Source organism: Pangasianodon hypophthalmus, chromosome 2 (assembly GCF_027358585.1).
Source record: "Pangasianodon hypophthalmus isolate fPanHyp1 chromosome 2, fPanHyp1.pri, whole genome shotgun sequence".
In the NCBI taxonomy this organism is placed as follows: domain Eukaryota; kingdom Metazoa; phylum Chordata; class Actinopteri; order Siluriformes; family Pangasiidae; genus Pangasianodon; species Pangasianodon hypophthalmus.
Genome location: NC_069711.1, coordinates 32,184,597 through 32,202,814, shown reverse-complemented (window position 1 = coordinate 32,202,814; position 18,218 = coordinate 32,184,597). Strand labels below are relative to the sequence as shown.

At 36.4% G+C, this 18,218-nt stretch overlaps 1 protein-coding gene, 1 long non-coding RNA gene and 1 other non-coding gene across 3 annotated transcripts; 1 reads left to right on the top strand and 2 right to left on the bottom strand.

Moving 5' to 3' along the window:
* Window positions 1-5,673: 5,673 nt before the first annotated feature.
* On the top strand, window positions 5,674-9,048 carry LOC113538523 (uncharacterized). The gene is made up of 4 exons (XR_003403855.3): window positions 5,674-5,736; window positions 6,505-7,016; window positions 7,109-7,280; window positions 7,382-9,048. It is a non-coding gene; the product is annotated as an uncharacterized LOC113538523 (long non-coding RNA).
* trnad-guc (transfer RNA aspartic acid (anticodon GUC)) lies at window positions 7,622-7,693 on the bottom strand. Its single transcript has one exon. It is a non-coding gene; the product is annotated as a tRNA-Asp (tRNA).
* A 93-nt stretch (window positions 9,049-9,141) lies between the features above and the next one.
* Window positions 9,142-15,147, bottom strand: mtx2 (metaxin 2). The gene is made up of 10 exons (XM_026933655.3): window positions 14,949-15,147; window positions 13,691-13,738; window positions 13,538-13,584; window positions 13,343-13,415; window positions 12,858-12,934; window positions 12,442-12,534; window positions 12,268-12,306; window positions 11,143-11,268; window positions 10,970-11,046; window positions 9,142-9,790 (listed from the first exon to the last, which is right to left on the bottom strand). The coding sequence occupies exons 1-10, from the start codon at window positions 14,986-14,988 to the stop codon at window positions 9,583-9,585; spliced, it is 828 nt and encodes a 275-aa protein (XP_026789456.1). The 5' UTR covers window positions 14,989-15,147; the 3' UTR covers window positions 9,142-9,582.
* Between the last annotated feature and the right edge of the window lie 3,071 nt (window positions 15,148-18,218).

Genomic DNA, 18,218 nt, shown 5'->3' with positions numbered 1-18,218 from the left:
AATCCCTGACTCATGTAAACAACACAGACGCAATAATTTATTTATTTGTATAATAATTAATAATAAATAAATAATATTTTATTTATATGTGCAACCAAATCAATATTCACTTTATATTCTGTATCCTTATAGACATAATGATCATAATGATTCTTCAGTTTTCAAATATGCTTAATCAGACATATAGTATAGCTTAATTTATTTACAGTTAAAGCATGGTGGCTAAGTGTATGTGACTGATATCAGATCAATAATCCAATAATCCAGCCATTATGTGTGTGTTGTTTTCCTTTTCTCAGCACCAGCAGATATAGCTCATAAAGCAAAGCTCTGTAATGCACTGACCACACACTCACACGGTCAGAGTGGACCACAGAACTTCGCCTGAGGAGCTGTGTGTTCAGGTGTGTTATACATTACATTACATTTTATCCAGTGTTATAGAGTAGCTAGCTACAAGTAGTGGTATAGCATGAGAAAACTAGCTAGCTATATATTTAAAAAAAAAAAAAAAACCTTCTGGTGAGCCCTCTCCGTATCTGTGGCTCATTTTGACAATATTTTAGCGTTCTGTTATGTTAAATGGGAATGTCACGTCCTATCTGTAAGCAGGATCAACGTTTCAGTGAGGTCCTCGCTGCAGAAATGTGACACACTTTGTTGTTAATTTACCACAATACCATTTCTAATCTCTGTTATGTCATACATCTCTTTTTCCTCCTTTATCTGCTACTTTATCTGTGACTGATTTTATTGAGCTAAATATATTGATTTACTGTTATCTCTCTTTCTCTTTCTCTGTGTGTTCATCATCCTTTTCTCTCTTGCTCCTCTTCACTAATTACTGAAAAGGTGTACATTAAAAATGCCATCAGCTAACACGACTGCGATCAGCTGATATTACTGGAATCAGCTAACATTACTAATGTAATCAGCTAACGTTACTGAGATCAGCTAACATTACTAATGTAATCAGCTAACATTACTGTGATCAGCTAACATTACTATGATCAGCTAACATTACTAATGTAATCAACTAACATTACTGCGAACAGCTAACATTACCATGATCTGTTAAAATTACTGTGCTCAGTTAACATTACTGCGATCAGCTAACATTACTGCGTTCAGCTAAAATTACTGCAAACAGCTAACATTACTGCGATCAGCTAACACTACTGCGTTCAGCTAAAATTACTGCGATCAGCTAAAATTACTGCAAACAGCTAACATTACTGCGATCAGCTAACACTACTGTGTTCAGTTAAAATTACTGCGATCAGCTAACATCACTGCGATCAGCTAATATTAACGTGATCAGCTAACACTACTGTGTTCAGTTAAATTTACTGTGATCAGCTAACATTACTGCGATCAGCTAACACTACTGCAATCGGAAAACATTACTGCGATCAGCTAACATTATTGCGATCAGCTAACACTACTGCAATCGGAAAACATTACTGCGATCAGCTATCATTGGAGACTGAACCCAAAACAGTTAACCCAATAAAATTAAACAGGAGTCAAAGCAGTTCATGGAAGAATGAAAGGATAACATTATAGAGATTAATTAGCATCAATTAGCAGTTGACATAGTGTATACTCGGCTTTGTGATAGTATACGAACTATAACATTTCTGCAATGTGGAAATCAATAAAATTTTGATCCTGCTTACGGCTATTGGTAATCATGGAATGTACGTTTTCCCGCATAGTAGATTACATTCTGTCTCCACGTTATCAGGACGTCACTGTTTCCGTGCTGGATTTGACAAATGGAGACAGGCTACATGGGAGGAAAAACAAATAAAACCTTCCCATCATGCCCTCGGTGCCCTCATAGCTCGTTACAGCCATGACTTTACAGCCAGCTGCTTTTCCTACCTACTGACGCTACTACTTTTTCTTCGTAGCGTGCAAAGCTAGCTACTTTATCAGAATGGTATGAATAATCTGGACATAGCTTAGCTATTTTAAATCATGACTAGCTTGTATTCAACAAGTTAAAATTGCAAAAAGCTTCCTCAACACTGATTACAACATCCTAGCCATAAAAATAACAAAAACTGCATGACATTCTGTTATTAATGTTGCAGATTTGTATTAGAAGGCAGAAGGGTTCAGTCAAGGTCTGGGCCGCTCACACGTGGTTCCGTGCATCCTGGGAAAAAACACAGATGGCATTCTTGATTTGAGTGAAATGACGTTCCTTAAACACGCTCCTTATTAACAATTTCACAATAACTGCAGGTAGATCAGGGAACCTGACCACAAAAATACGACAAATGTTACACATAATGGATCATTTACATAATTTACACCTGAAAAAATTGAATCGTACGAATGTTTACTAGGTCATCGACTATTTATTAAGTTAGAAGCAATTTAAAAAGTCTGTATGTTGACATTTCACACTGAGCATTATGGGTCATTCATCAACTTTTATTACAAACAGTACATTAATTCAGTAATACAGCAAACCAAATGATTAAAGAGAGAAAAATAGTCCAAATGATATAGTCGTATAGTACATTAATCAAACTTTTCTTTATTTATGCTGTCATTTAGGATGGTAATGATCAAATAAATGCTTAATAAGCTTTTCATTTTAGACATTTTTAGATCCTGAAGTGCAAACAATCTATCTGTTTACTTTTTCCACCCTCAAAGATACACAGATGACCTGCATTCTTCCAGGTAACAGGATCCTAAAAGAGCTTTTTATTTTATGACTTACACTCTTTTATACTTCCAGAAATGTTTAGCAAATCCACCAACCTGACTGCTCACTCAAGTGTCCAGAGCTTTAAGCCTGTAAGCCTGCTGCTGCATCTCCTCCTCCTCCTCCACAAAAAAAAAAAAAAAACTCAAACTTCACAATGCAATAAAAGCTATTTCTGAGTTGCTATCTGTCTTAATCATGTATCATGCACTCGTCATGTTGCACACACCGGCTGCAGACTTGCTCGTCCCCGCGCCGTGTCCCGCGTGCGGACCCCCCGCTTCTGTGCGGTTACTTGTAGGAATGTCGACGTGGAGCTGCCAAACGGGAGCGCGCATGCCTGCGGCGTGAACGCGCGCCGACTGTGTACACAGAGCTGCACAGTTAAGTGAAATGGGTAGGTGTTTTTTTTTTTTTCCCCAGAAAGTATTTACAGATATGTACTGATCAAGGTTACTGTGTAATAATATCAAAATGACCATGACCAGAAGCTGTCTGTGGCCAGCAATATGATATATTATCCATATAATTTATTAATAATTTTAGGGCTGTTCTTCTTTTTTTCTTAATTTGGCATATCTAGTTTTAATTGTACTGAGCAGATTAAAGAATTGAATTAATTTTGAATGGAAGATTAAATTAAGTAGCAAATAGAAAAAAAAGAAAAAATACAAAGAAAGAAAGAAAGAAAAGATTCGACCTCTGTGCTTTTAAGGTACAAAGTTGGGGGAAGAACATGGCCACCTCCATGTTTGTTTTTTTTGTTAGCAATGAGCTAACAGAGATGAGTGATGTATATTTTCTTCCTCAATAACAGCAAACTGTGTATTGTGTTATAGATTTAACAGTTGAATATGTCTGCATGTTGATTGATTTACAGTATAATTCAGCTGAAAGGTAAGAAGTCCTGATGCTGGGTTCAGCCATGTTGATTTGTCGTCACTCCCTGAACTCGGAGGAACTCGTGGTTGAGAAAACTTCCCCGAGGTCATGAGCAGGAGTTTCGAGTTGAGTTGAGAAGTTTCTTTGGCTTGTCAGGAATTCAGCAATCTCAGAGTCTGAACAAAGCTGTACTTGCCTTGTTGAACTGGAATCAACATTTACACTCAACACAACATATTTTTTTGAGGGAAAAAAATTACTACTCTCAATGATTTTCATCTAACTCTAACACCTGCATTAAGTTACGCATCTGAATGCAGACGTGCTCTTTTCCGGCTCTGTGGTCAGGACTCGCACCTGGGCCGCGGTGGTGAGAGCGATGAGGCCTAACCACTAGTCCTCCAGGGACCCTAAGGTCATACAGTCAATACATTATGAACTTTAGCTACTGTTAGCCACCTTGGTTTATGCCATTACTTCATTTACTCACATTTGTGAGTTTGTTAGGTGTAATATCTAACAAACTCACTCAGGAAAATTGCAAACTTCTGATGGATACTTTGCGCCACACAATTAATTTATTTTCACATGTTGATTATGGAGTTAGAGGAGTTCTTTGTTGGACTGCTTTCGCATGCAAGTTACCTGGAAGATATTTTGACAGCAAATCTAAAAATGTGAAATAATAAAGAGACTAAATGGTTTGTTTGGGGTTTTTTTTTGCATTGATTATACATGGAATTCATCACATTCCATTATACAAGCTTTAGCATGAAAATCAGTTTCAGATTTTAGTTTTTTTTTTTTTTTTTTTGCAAACCATGAAATTCAATTTCATTTCAGTTTTACATGATACAAATTCAAAAATAATAACATTCAAAATCTTTTTTTTTTTTGCGTTTAAGTGATTATAACTCTGAAGGGATTTTATGTGATTTTATGTTTGCACATGATTAATTTATTTTAGGATACGGTTCAACTTTACTGTCATTGTCAGAGTACAAGCACAGAGACAACAAAATGCAGTTAGCATCCAAACAGTAGGGCAAACAGCAAATAAGTTAAACGAGGTAATAAGGTTATGGTGCAATAAGTTAAGATAACAGTGTATAGGTAAAAGTTAACAGTATGATGCATACCAGTAATGCAAATGGCAGTTAAGTTAAATGGAATAAATAGGAATGCAGTAAGTTGAGATAAACAGTATACAGGTAGAGGTAAACAGCATGACGCATGCAATATGATACAGCATAGATATAAATAATTGTAGTAATGACAGATAATTGCAGTAAAGTGCAAGTACTTGCAGGTAAATAACTGCAGGTAATATCAGTAATGTACAATACAGTACTATGGTGTCTAATGCTACTGTTTAGTTATTAGGTGGAGGCTTAGAAGCTGAGTTCAGCATTAGTACAGCTGAAGGGAAAAAGCTGTTCATGAGACTTTTTGTGCAACAACACAGACTTCTGTAGCGTTTTCCTGATGGTTGAAGTATAAACAGTCCATGGTGGGGATGGGAGGTGGCCTTGATAATGCCTCTCGCTCTCTGCAAGCAATGCTTTTGATAAATGTCCAGAATGTTGGGCAGCTGTGTTCCACTGATGTGTTGGGCAGCTTTCACTACCCGCTGTAGTGCCTTCAGGTCATACAGTCATTGTGCAGTCGTTGTACCATACTGTGATGCAGGTTATGATGATGCTTTCAATGGTACAGCGATAGACATTCACCATGATCTGAGGAGCAAGGTGAGCTTTCTTCACCTTGTTTCACTTTATTTTTTCACATGAAGGGCATGTGGTTTGATTTCTGCACATAATTATTTTCACTTTGTTTTTTTCACATGTAGGGCATGTGGTTTAATTTTATAGTTGGACTGTAGTCATAAAAGTTTTCCAGTGTTCACAAAAAGGAGTAAAAATTAATTATTTAATTAAAAAAATTGTGTTTCCCTGTCGGGGAATCGAACCGTGGTCTCTGTGGTAGCACTGAACCACTAGGGATGTAATATATTTTTGGCCACTAACGCTTTGTGGCGCTGTTGCGTCTCACTCTGCACCTGAAGCTTTCCTCCTGTCCTGCACCCGTGCTGTGTGGATCTTAAGACTTCCTAAACTACTACCTCTGCGGTAAGATTTCTTTTTTAAATAACTTAAAAGATTTTTCTTTTAATAAATGCATGACTGTACGTTGTCTATGCAGTGTAAGAGTATATTAGTATATCCTATATTATGTGTTTTTTCATGAATGGTATGCTAAACCATAAAACTTTTTACATTTGGTGGTAGTAACGCTTTATAACGCAGGGAACAAGTGTTATAAAGTTCAATAACTTTTACATTAGTGAGTGTTTCAGAGTCTTTGGTGAATTTGGAGTCTGTTTTTTTTGGCTCTGAAATGATTTAACTTGTCATTTAACATGTGATTATCTATCTATCTATCTATCTATCTATCTATTTCCAGTTATCCAACATTGACATTGATGATTTAACAAAATGTAATATCAGTCAACATGGTGCAAAGGTCTGCTGACTGCTGAGGGCCCAGACATGTTTCAAGATATTATTTTAAAAGAAACTATTTCATAATGTCCTTTTGGAAATGTTTTGTGGGGACGAATTTAACAACTTCAGCCTCATCTGATATCCAGATGTTGCATAAAAACTGAATAAAAAGGCCTAATTGAAACTGAATTGCCATTTTAGGATGTTTGACAGCACAGTATTGTAATTACCTCAACGGCATTCCATCTGTATAGCTTGAAATGTGAATAAAAGAAATTTGTTTGATTAAATTTATGTTAGAATGACATAAAGCAACATTTAGTTGACACATCGATGTATACATCAGCGTTAATGATTGTGGCTGTGTTTTTCTGTTTATTTTTAATCTTTTAGGGATTCCTGTGCAACATCTAAAGTTGCAGAGAGTTTTCCACCAATTCCACCTGGCTAAAGATGAATTCTTTAAAGATGAATCCTCTCATTAAAGCCCTTATGCTTAAGCGTAAATCATGGCGGATTTAACGTCTGCACATCCTGAGTGGCTGCCTTAGTGATCCTGAGCATCACCTGGGATCTTGTACAGGTATGGTGGAACACTGCAGCTGAACCATGTCCAGGATGAGGAGGCCAAAGTTCCTATTTGGATCTCCTTTAATGGAACAGCTTAGTAGGAGGGATACCATTTCCATCAGGACCTTAATTCAAGTCTCTGAATGAGTACACAGGAGCAAGACAGGTTCTACTCATTGTGCAGAGCTGCTCACCTTCTGCCGAGTCAGAGCTCATGCTATCATCCTCCACACATCCACCCAAGTTGTTTCAGTCTCCTGTATTCCCTCCTGCTGATCCTGCCGTTAAAGCAGACGTGATTCCAAACAGAGCATCCGAGTCTCCGACAGCGCCAGGTAAATATTTATCATACACATAGCACACAACACAGGTAGGATTGTTCTTATACACTAATCACTAAAATTACTCTCTTCTGTGTTTGTTACAGAACCCATACGCACACCATCCCTCCTGTCTGCACCATCCCGTCTCCATCCAGCTTTTGGCAATCACAGGTAAACAATGATATCAGGTCCTCCTTCCTCTGTTGGGTATAGAAACCACTCTGCTCTCTATCGCTGCACCATCAGGTGTCTCCACTGAGCCTATGGCAGACACAGGTAAAGGTTTCACATGCACAAAAAGTAATGCACAAAACACTCATCTTTTTTGTTGTATTCAGGATCTAATCATTTATGTTACTCTAATCTGTTTGCTATAGAAACCAAATCCATGCTGCTGCTGCCGTCCTCACTGAGGAGCGCCTGTACTGGACCTGTGAAGACAGGTGGACGGGTGTGTGTACTGCACCATAAACCCTGGACATCACCAATGAAGAACGCCATCGACAGTCTGCTAAATAAGCACCATGGTAAGAAGGACACTCTTAAGGTTGTGGACCATGAATACGCTGATGTGGTTTTATTGTATGTTCACAGAGAGGGAGGAAAAAACATTGCGTCTCCCCGTCGGGGAATCGAACCCCGGTCTTCCGCGTGACAGGCGGAGATACTGTCCACTATACTAACGAGGAGTGAGTACCAATGTTTCATGGCGAACTAATGAATTGCAAGCTTTCATTAGCGCAACCCATTTTAATACAATATTCATGATCTGTGCCATGACATTGAACAGTGTTGTTCTCACAGAGGGTCAGTCTGGTCTTGAGTATGAATTTTAGACTTCCTGACAAATTAATAATCCTATTTACACTCTCCTGGACAATTTTTTTGTGATGAATCACTGAGCAAGAATAACCTACAATTAACTGAATGTATATATTGTGTATATGAACACTCACATATCTTTTGTTTGTCTTTAAGTGCCATTTTTCCCCCCTCACTTTGTCTCAGGGTTCTCCCATTACCCAGGATTCTCTGCTTTCTGTGAGTCAGATCATTTGACTCCGCTCAAGAAATAAGAGTCGACTCTTTTGGCTCCTGAACAGCTCACATGTTTTGGGGTTGTTTTTTTGCAATATTTCCACCAGTGATTGTTTTGATTAGCTGAAATTGTTACTTTCTAATTAGAAAAATAACACTAATTTACACTACATTCTCTAAAACTGATTGTGTAAAATCAGCATGGCACTACATTAGATACAGTAAGCATGCATTAATATTACTGTGTCTGCTGTGTCTGGGTTTCATTAAAATTTATTTATTAAACAGTTATGCCTACAGCTTATCCATTTTTCAGTGGATAACCTCACTTGGGTAGTATAGATTTAAAGCTTAAAAAAAAAACTCTGGAAAAAAAGACCCTGATGTTCATACTGAAGATCCTTTCAACAAATTCAGTAATAAATAAATAAATAGATAGATAAATAGAATAATATTGAATGGTTTCTACTGATCTTGGTAACTTTGCATTATCTGCACCCTCTAATACACTGATTAGCCTATATACACAACATTTTAAACAAAGAGCAGTGCATTGGTTCATATGCGAGTCGACTCTCAAAGTTCACCCAAAAGATCCGGATCAGTGAGCCGACTCGTTCGTGTACGACACGTCACTACTGACCTATACAGCAGTGCTATTATATTTATATTTTAAAAAACTGTAATAAACTATTTAAAAAGGGAAATGAGAGCAAAAATAAAACCCCTCTTGAGGACAAAACAGATTTTGCTTCTGTTCAGGTAGTCAGTGCTGTAAAAGTGGTGCTTTGTTCCTTAGAAAGCAGCCAAATTTGCTTCTCCGCCATGTTTGTACCACGTGTTCTGACTTGTATCAGCCACTCCAAAGCAATGCTGCCATCTACTGGATGTTCAATACAACTACCAGCACTATTTTCAAGAACTATCAGTGTACAGTGTAATTTAATTCAGATCATCAAGTCAGAATTGACAGGCAAGTCTGAAGTACCAAAAACAAACAAACAAACAAACAAACAAACAGAGCATTCTGTTTTTAACTGGACTCTTTCAGTTCTGGACTCCAGTGCTTTGGATTTGAAATGAAATAAAGGCAAGGAGGTTCACATGCAGGATGTCAGCTTTAATTCGAGGTATGTACATCTCTTGAAAGAATGAATCATTTAGGAATTACAGTGCTCTTCCAAACATACTGTTTAGATATACACAAGTTTGGAGAAAACCCCCGAGGAGTTTAGTATTTGTATGTAAAAAGAACATTGCACCTAAATAGATATTTCAGTCTTGATCTATACTATATTCTGACCTGCTTGTGTAGTGATCAGGCAAACAGATAGATGGAAAGAATGTCGGAGTACTTTTAAACACTGAGGAACGTCGGGTGTGTCGGTTTGATCTGACCTCCTCCTCCTGTCTTCCACTAATCTGTGTGTGCAATAGACTGAATCACGATTCATCACGATATGATGCCTCAGGATCAGTCACATCACTTTCTCACATGACTTCAGATCAGTGGTTAAAAGGAAGGCAAGGAGGCGGGGCATCACATAAGGGAGGGGCCTTTTGAGTAATCCGAGGCCCCTGATTGGCTGTCTCTGTCCTGCGACTCAAAATAAGTCTGTTCGATTCTTCGGCAGAAGGAGAGCAGGTTGCTGTAGGACTTGACCTTCTCGCTGAGCTCGTCGGTGGTGAGGCGGGTGGTCAGGATTGTGAAGAGGTGACCGAACACCAGCGCATCCAGTTCAGTCGGCCTTCAACAGTTTCAAACAGCGTGTGTGTTAGAATTATTAAATCACTACACACTTTTATGCAAAATCTGCTTCACATTTTCAACAAGGATGAGATTCAGCATGTAATACTGCAGCAGAAATGTAAATTATTTAAGTAGAGCAAACTTCCAGAACATGACCTAACACTTTTTTGCAGTTTTCACACTTATGGACTGTCAATTAAAGCTGTTTGTAGGAAAATATAAGATATAAGTCACAGTCTTGACAAACGTTACAGAAAATCCCCCCTAAAATTGTGCCAGACTGAAATTAACACTTTTTAATTATAGAATTTTACCTCCAAAATCTGCTGCATCAAAAACTGCATACATTATGTCAAGTTTTTTTTTTTCCTTCTCCTCAAAACTGATTTTTTTCTATAATTTTGGTCATCAACATTATATATTTTAGACATGAACTTTAACAATTTTTGTTTACAAAAAAATTTTTAAGTTCCAGGTATAATGTTTTATCCTATTTTTACTCATGGTTTTCCTACACATGGCAAATGGTTTACTTTTTAATATAATATAAGTGATATTTACGGGGGGAAAAAAATCATCATTCAAATGACATTGAATGATTTTAAGTACTAAAAAACATCTAAAGAATCTGCATCTGTTTCAAATGTATTTTTAGAGTTTACATGTACTCTACTTTTTCTTTGTTATTATGCTGTGATTTATCTGTACAGCGTCCTTGGGCACCCTGAACGGTGGCATAAATTAATTTATCATCATTATTATTACTGGCTAAGAGAACTGTTGTTAGTGTTCAGGGAGCAGTTGCCGTAAACAGAGCTGAAGTCTGATTGTTAGTTGAATTGATTGGAACCTCTTGGTGTAGTTTTTAAGACCTGGTCGTAAACTGAATTTCCACTACGACCGGCTGTAAACTTTACACCTAACTGAAAGCAGACTTGAAGTCACATTCTTGACCATCTCTATGGTGACCACTTTAAATCTAAGCAAGGGCTTTGCTGGGTCAAATTTACACTAAACATGTATGGAACCTGCTAGAATATTTCAAGCCAACTCTTTAGCTTATATGTTATGATGCTATGTGTTTAGCTGTTTGCTTTCTGAATGGTAATTTTTTTGTAGGTAAACCATCACATCTCTGTGTCAGTGTGTATATTTGGTGTGTGTATATGGTGCGTACTGTTTATTGAAGAAGAAAGGCTGGGTTCCGAGTCGCTGTGAGAGAGCCTGACAACACTGACTAACATCCTCATACACCTGAGAGTAGAGAACACACACACACACAAACACGTAGGCAAATCAGTACAGGAACCACACTACAGGAATTACAAGGCACATTCATTTCATACCGACCTGTTCAAGACTCTTTCCTGCCCAGCCAATAGCGTTCATCTTCCTCCGGACCTCCCACTGCTTCTGATAGGCCAGAATGTGATTCAGAGGCCAAGAGTATGGACTGCTGTAGCGTGGCCTTGTGATCTAAACATACACAAAACTGATTTTATAACTAAATCAGACGTGCGTAAGTCCAGTCCTGGGGATCTACCATCCTGATGCGTTTAATTCCAACATTCATGTTCTCCTAAAATCAGGGATCAGTTGGACTGAATTCACAGAAGAGAAATCCCAGCAGGAAGAGAGAAAAAAAACTGAAAACTAGAGAAACCCTAGCGTATGTTCAAGGTTCAAAGTCACATGAATTTGTCACATACATATTACATACATGTGAAATGTTTTGACTTAGTGCCTCGTCCCACAGTGCAACAACGATACATAATAAAAACAGAATATAATAAAATAAAATCTAGTAGACTATATGTAAGAAGGTTTAGCAGCCTTTAGAGGAATGAAATGTAGAATATGAATATGCATAAATAGAATATGTTTTTAAAAAAATGTGGACAGAAAAAAACCAGAAAGCCTGATGTGAAAGCTACTTAAAGGTGCATTAGGTAATTTTTTTTTTCCCCAGGATGGTTAGGTGGGTTCAACATTAGAATGATTTTTTTGCTTGAGCTCAGTCCCCCATTCCTGCCCATGTTCATGAAGCTCTGTCCCCAGCATCTTGCTCCATAGAGTGTCTATAAAAATGAGGTGCATCCAGATACAACCAAGCCTTCTGGACCAGACATCTGTTTTACAAAGGGTTTTCTCAGTGACGTAGTAAAGTTTTGCTAAAGCCACAGTTTAATCCATTGATGTTTTTTTTTTTTATCATGTTCTACACATCTATCTATCTATCTATCTATCTATCTATCTATATCTATATATCTATCTATATATATATATATATATATTAGAGAGAGAGAGAGATCTATCTATCCTGTGTATACATACATATTATTTATATATTATATATATAAATTATATATATTATTTATTATATATATATATATATCAGTATTCCATATATGATAATCTACTCAGTATCTAGATATATATCTATAGATTTATATATGCACATGTTCATAACTTTACCTCTGCAGCTGTATTTTCATCACACCACTGAATATACAACTAGAGAAGAAGAAAAAAAACAGACAATATGAAGTTCATATGCATGGACACAGGACAGATCATAAACATGACTGAACCATGGTTAATAGTGGGAAGTGTGTGTGTGTGTGTGTGTGTGTGTGTGTTCCCCTGCACCTCCGCTGTGAGCAGCATGTTGTTGACCAGCTCCATGTAAGCCTTCATCTCTGCTCTCTGCACATCATCCAGGCCGTCGCTCAGAGAGTGGCCCTGTGGAAACGGAGGGAAAGAAAAAAAGCAAAAGAGAACACCAACTTAAAATGAAGCAAAAAATAATGCTGACTTTGGTAAAACTAGGAAAAGTTAACAAAATCTCAAAAGTATGGTATTTGAACAATCATGATGGTATTTGAACAATTTAGATTTTACTCATAAAATATATAAATCCAAATAATAATTTTCCTTTTGTAAATAGTTTTAGTGCATATTTTGTGCCATAGATAAGACATAGACAGACAGACAGATAGACAGATAGATAGATAGATAGATAGATAGAAAGACAGACAGATAGATAGATGCGCACATGGTCATACCTTGGCTCTTGTGAACTGCACGATCGGCCCCAGCTCTGAAACAACCTGATTACCGACGTGGATGAAAGGAACTTTCCCTAAAACAGGAATTTTTTTTTTTTTTTTAAAAACTGATCAGTCCTCAGTTTGCTCTTCATGTACAGCCACTAAAGTCTGTGCATCAGGTTACATTCACATTATAAGCTTTAATATTGATTTTGTTGGGTTTTTTTTATTACTTGACAGTTAACATTCATGTTTTCTGTATCTATTAATAGTGTGAACAAACTTCTGCTCTAAAACAACCAGCACATTTTCCAAATAAATTACACCACTTGTCTGATTCACACAAGTCATGAACAACAGCGAAAACACAATATTAAAACAATATTGTTACTTTCAAAACTAAATCTGGATTCTAGCCTGTAAAGTGAATACTACGCCTAACTGAGTAGGTGTATTTGAATGGAGTCTATTAAAATGAGATCGTTGATCATGAGTGTTACCTGATGGTGACATGTACTCAGCATTAGCACGGCAATGCACTCGCACCGGCAGGCCCAACATCCTGAGGTACGCCTGAACGACAGACAAACTTTTCAGTATATAATCAGGTATTAAAAAAAAATGCAGCAGGGAATCTCTGTTAATGTATAACATGATGCCAGGGTCTTTTGTGCTTCTGTCTGTTTTCCATTTACCTGAACTGCCAAAGATGATGCACAATCAGACAGGAGGATTTGATCCTCTGGGGAAGAAAGAAATACAATATCAGGCTGTAGGCAGGCTGAGGGCAAATGCACTAAACTGCAAAGACTGCACTGATGATTAAAATGAAAGTTTGACAGGCTCACCCCTTAGAGGCTGATAGAGCATGGCGTTTTCCGGCCATGGCTCTGCGGCTGCAAAAGAGACCCCACATCATACAAGTGATTAAGAATTGCATGTATTTTTTGAGCTATATACAGTACTGTGCAAAAGTCTTAGGCACCCTATTTTTTTTTTTTAGTACAAACTTTGTTATAGATTTTTAGTACAAAAACATTTTAGATTCCAAACATTAGTTTTCCAGCACAAAATTAAATGTTACAGAAAAATTTTTGTATGTCAGTAAAGAAAGCAGCAGATTCCATAAGAGACACTTTTCAGATAAAAACATAATGAAGGCTGCTGGGTTTCGCTGCAGAAATAAGCGAATCGACAGTCAAAGTCTCCAGAAGAACTGTGGCTGCTTCTGCAAGATGCTCAGTAACGCTTACAGCTCATTTCCTTATAAAACTGCACATTGATTGAATTCCATGTTAAAAATGAATTACAAGTGTACAATGATATTTTTGCCATAAAAAGAAGTTTTGCCATAAACCTCTTGGTCTATAGACCTGATCTGAAGACAGCATGCATGGATGAAAGTCAGTCACTCCATCTGTAATCGTTCCCTTTCCTGTCTACTTCCTGACTTCTCTCTACCATTGCTTAATTTTATTTGCAGTCTTTATAGAAAAAGTGTTATGTAAATATGTAAACCGTTCATTTGTGGTGCCGTGACCAAAAACGACTTCTTCCTATTATAACTGCGTTACAATTATTTTCTACTCTGACAATCCTCTATTTTTTTTTCAAGAAGATTTTCAAGAAAATCTTCCACACGTTTTTGATATGCAAATGATCATGACGATTCAGTCCATATGCAAATCGGGTTATGACGTCATCTGTCAAAAATGTCCAGCATGCATTAGCTACTTTTCCCTGGAAAGAGATGGTCAGCAGTCAGCAGCATGGAATGACTTTATGGCAGCAAGGACGTCCAGCTGGCATGGTATGAGCAATGAGCAATGAGCATGCAGGAGGGTGGCAACGGTGCACAATGCCAACCTCACCCAGTTAGCTCCATGCTAACTAGCCTACACACATGACAGGTCACCAAGCAAATAAATAAATATATAAATAAATATATATCAAGCAATGAAAGCAGTGAAATTACTATATTTAGTAATAATCACGTCCAAAGCAAGACAACAACTGCAAAGGTCTGATGTGTGTTACAGATCAGTACACTTCTCAGCTATTAGCTAGCCATCATAGCTAATTAATTAGCAGCTGAAATGTACACACCTGCTATCTGAGAGACGAAAGCCTCTGCAGCGAGAGACATGTCGAGGTGCAGTAACAGCTCTGCTTCAACCGCAACACAATAATATAATATAATACAATAATGTTCAATAAGAAAACACGCTAATTTTCTACACAAGGGCAAAGCAAGGGAGCGACAGAGTGATGCGGAGTGACGCTGTAAGGTAGCGCTTCCGGGTTTCTGTCCAATCAGGTATCAGCTCCCTCCACTTCCGGTGGTTGTCATGGTAAAGGTCCTGAGTGAGTGTTTATCGACGGCTAATTTTCACAAAAAAAAAAAAAACTGTCGAGAAACCTGCACGTTTTCACCTGAGATTGTTTTTCTGTATTCTGTATTTTCTGTATAACGATCTTTTCGTCAAAATAAATAAAGATATGTGTTTTATTCATATTTTTGGTGAGCGTTTAAAGGGTAAATAATAATAATAATAATAATAATAATAATAATAATAATAATAATGTAAAAATACCCCAGGAAGCTGAGAACTAAATAGTGTTTAAGAGGAGTAGGCTAGGTTTAGTGTTTTTAGTGTTATCTATCTATCTATCTATCTATCTATCTGTCTGTCTGTCTGTCTGTCTGTCTATCTATCCATGGCACAATTTATACACTAGCCTAAAAATATAGGCTAATTATTTGTTAATTAATGAGTCTATAGTAAGATTATTTTAAAGGATCCCAAGAGGAACAAACCAAAGAATCCATCTATCTATCTATCTGTCTGTCTGTCTGTCTGTCTGTGGCACAATTTATACACTAGGCTTGAGAAAATGGTTTCTTAATTGTTTTAAATTGTTAATTAATGAGTCTATAGTAAGGATCCTCAGAGGAACAAAACAAATAACACATCTATATATCTATCTATCTATCTATCTATCTATCTATGGCACAAAATATGCACTAAAATATAGGACCGAGAAAATGATTTCTTAATTGTTTTTTAAATGGTTAATTAATGAATCTGTAGTAATGCAGTAAGATTTTTCATAGATCATTTAAAGGATCTCCCACAGGAACAAACCAAACAATCTATCTATCTATCTATCTATCTATCCGTCTGTCTTTCTGTCTGTCTATCTATCTATCTATCTATGGCACAATTTATAGACTAGGCTTGAGAAAATGGTTTCAGATTGTTTTAATAGTTAATTAATGACTCTGTAGTAAGATTATTTTAAAGGATCCTCAGAGGAACAAAACAAAAATAACACATCTATCTATCTATCTATCTATCTATCTATCTATCTATCTATCTATCTATGCAGTAGGTTTGAGTAAAAGATTTCTAAAGCAGTTCTCATTAGAATGGACAATTTTTTTCACAGAACATATAAAAGTTTCTTCAGTCCCTGAGGGAGCTAGATTACAGCTAAGGACAGGAATTATCAAGCAATTGTTTTTTTGTTTGTTTGTTTGTTTGTTTGTTTGTTTGTTTGTTCATTTTTTTTTGTTTGTTCATTTTTTTTCATTCATTGTTCAGTGTTATAATGAGTACAGTTCTGATACACTTTTATAATAAATGTACAACGAACACATTTTTTATTTAATGTTTATTTAATAGTTTGTATGATTTTATGCCAGTCGATGTGCCAGGGTTAGTATTTAAATATTTTTATAAGGAAATATCACACACAGAAAAAAAAAAAGTAAGAATTTATTACAAATTCATATCTTTATTATTTCTATCGCGATTTGAAAAACACAGAAAGAAAAAAAGCATTTAAAAAAAACACACAAATAAACACAAACACTAAAAGTCTATATAATAAAAAATAACTACAGATTGAGAAATAGCACTAAAAAATCCTAGAGCTCATTAAAGACTATTTTATTGTACGAAATTCGTTTATTAATGAAGGCAGCCTTCAATCTCCGTAATGCAGCCTGTAATATATAATAAATAAATAAATAAATAAATAAATAAATAAATAAATAAAAGAAAAAATGTTAGTATTAGGGTCTCAAACTGGAGTGCACAGAACTGCATTTATTCATTTTAGATTAAATGATTAAAAAAAAACAATATTTTATTTACTTAAGTTTCTGGTTTAGTAGGAATGTAAAGGTGCGCAGTGTGTGTGTGTGTGTGTGTGTGTGTGTGTCTATACTTTATTCCTTTCTATTCTGAAATGATATAGTGATGTTTATGGGAGATTAATGTGTAAAAACATGGTTTTGAGGACTGACTCTCTGCGCCGGGGCTTTTGCGTCGCTCATATACTCCCCTAAAACCGAATCTGTGACTGCGGCGAGCCAACACACATTCGGTTCTACAGGGTATATATAAACAACGAGCTTCTGCACATCTGGAGCAATTCAACCTGCCTGGAAATAACAAAGAACATGTAGATATAGCATGCACTCTTGGAGGAATTCGTACACTTTTCTGTATCACTCTTTTTTTTTTGAAGAGTGTTTTCCTCTCACATTCACAATCCAGATTAGATCATAAATACAGGTTTTATATTCCCTTCAATTTCAGGAAGCCAGTAATATTCTGCACAAATGCATATAAACACATATATAGTAAATTAGTTTCAGATAATTGAAGCATCTCAGTCTGTGCATGAGAAACAAAAAATGCAGTTGTTCACATCTGTTCTTTCTCACATTCCACATTTAACACACAACGTACAAAAAAATCTAAATAAATATCATTCTTTCATCTTATTCATGTTCTGAATAACTACATTCAGGTATTTATGGGCTAGAGACAGTCTGTCTTTCTGTCTTTGTCTCCATCTGTCTTTGTCTCTGTCTGTCTATCTGTCTGTCTGTCTGTCTGTCTGTCTATCTGTCTCTCTCTCTCTCTCTCTCTCTCTCCCCCTCGCCGCATTGCAGTAAAGTAGTAAACTGAGACCACTCTCTCTCTCTCTCTCTCTCTCTCTCTCTCTCTCTCTCATCCCTGTGCTTTGTTTTTTTTTCTCTCAGCTCAGTAATAATTAAGAAGGATTTTTTTTACATTAATACCCTTTAGAATATAAAAAGAGCTGCGTCTGAACGACAGAAAGAAATGGAAAGGATGAGCGTTCAGGTTCCAGCAGGAGAGTGAAGGTGAAACTGGTTGGAATAATTTTATACATATATATATATATATATATATATATATATATATATATATATATATATATATATATATATATACATATGTTAAATATTTCTCTCTCTCTCTCTCCCTCTCTCTCTCTCTCTCTTTAAATATTTGAACATCATTTTTCCAAATGAAACTGGGTTTAGAAGAATGCATTTAG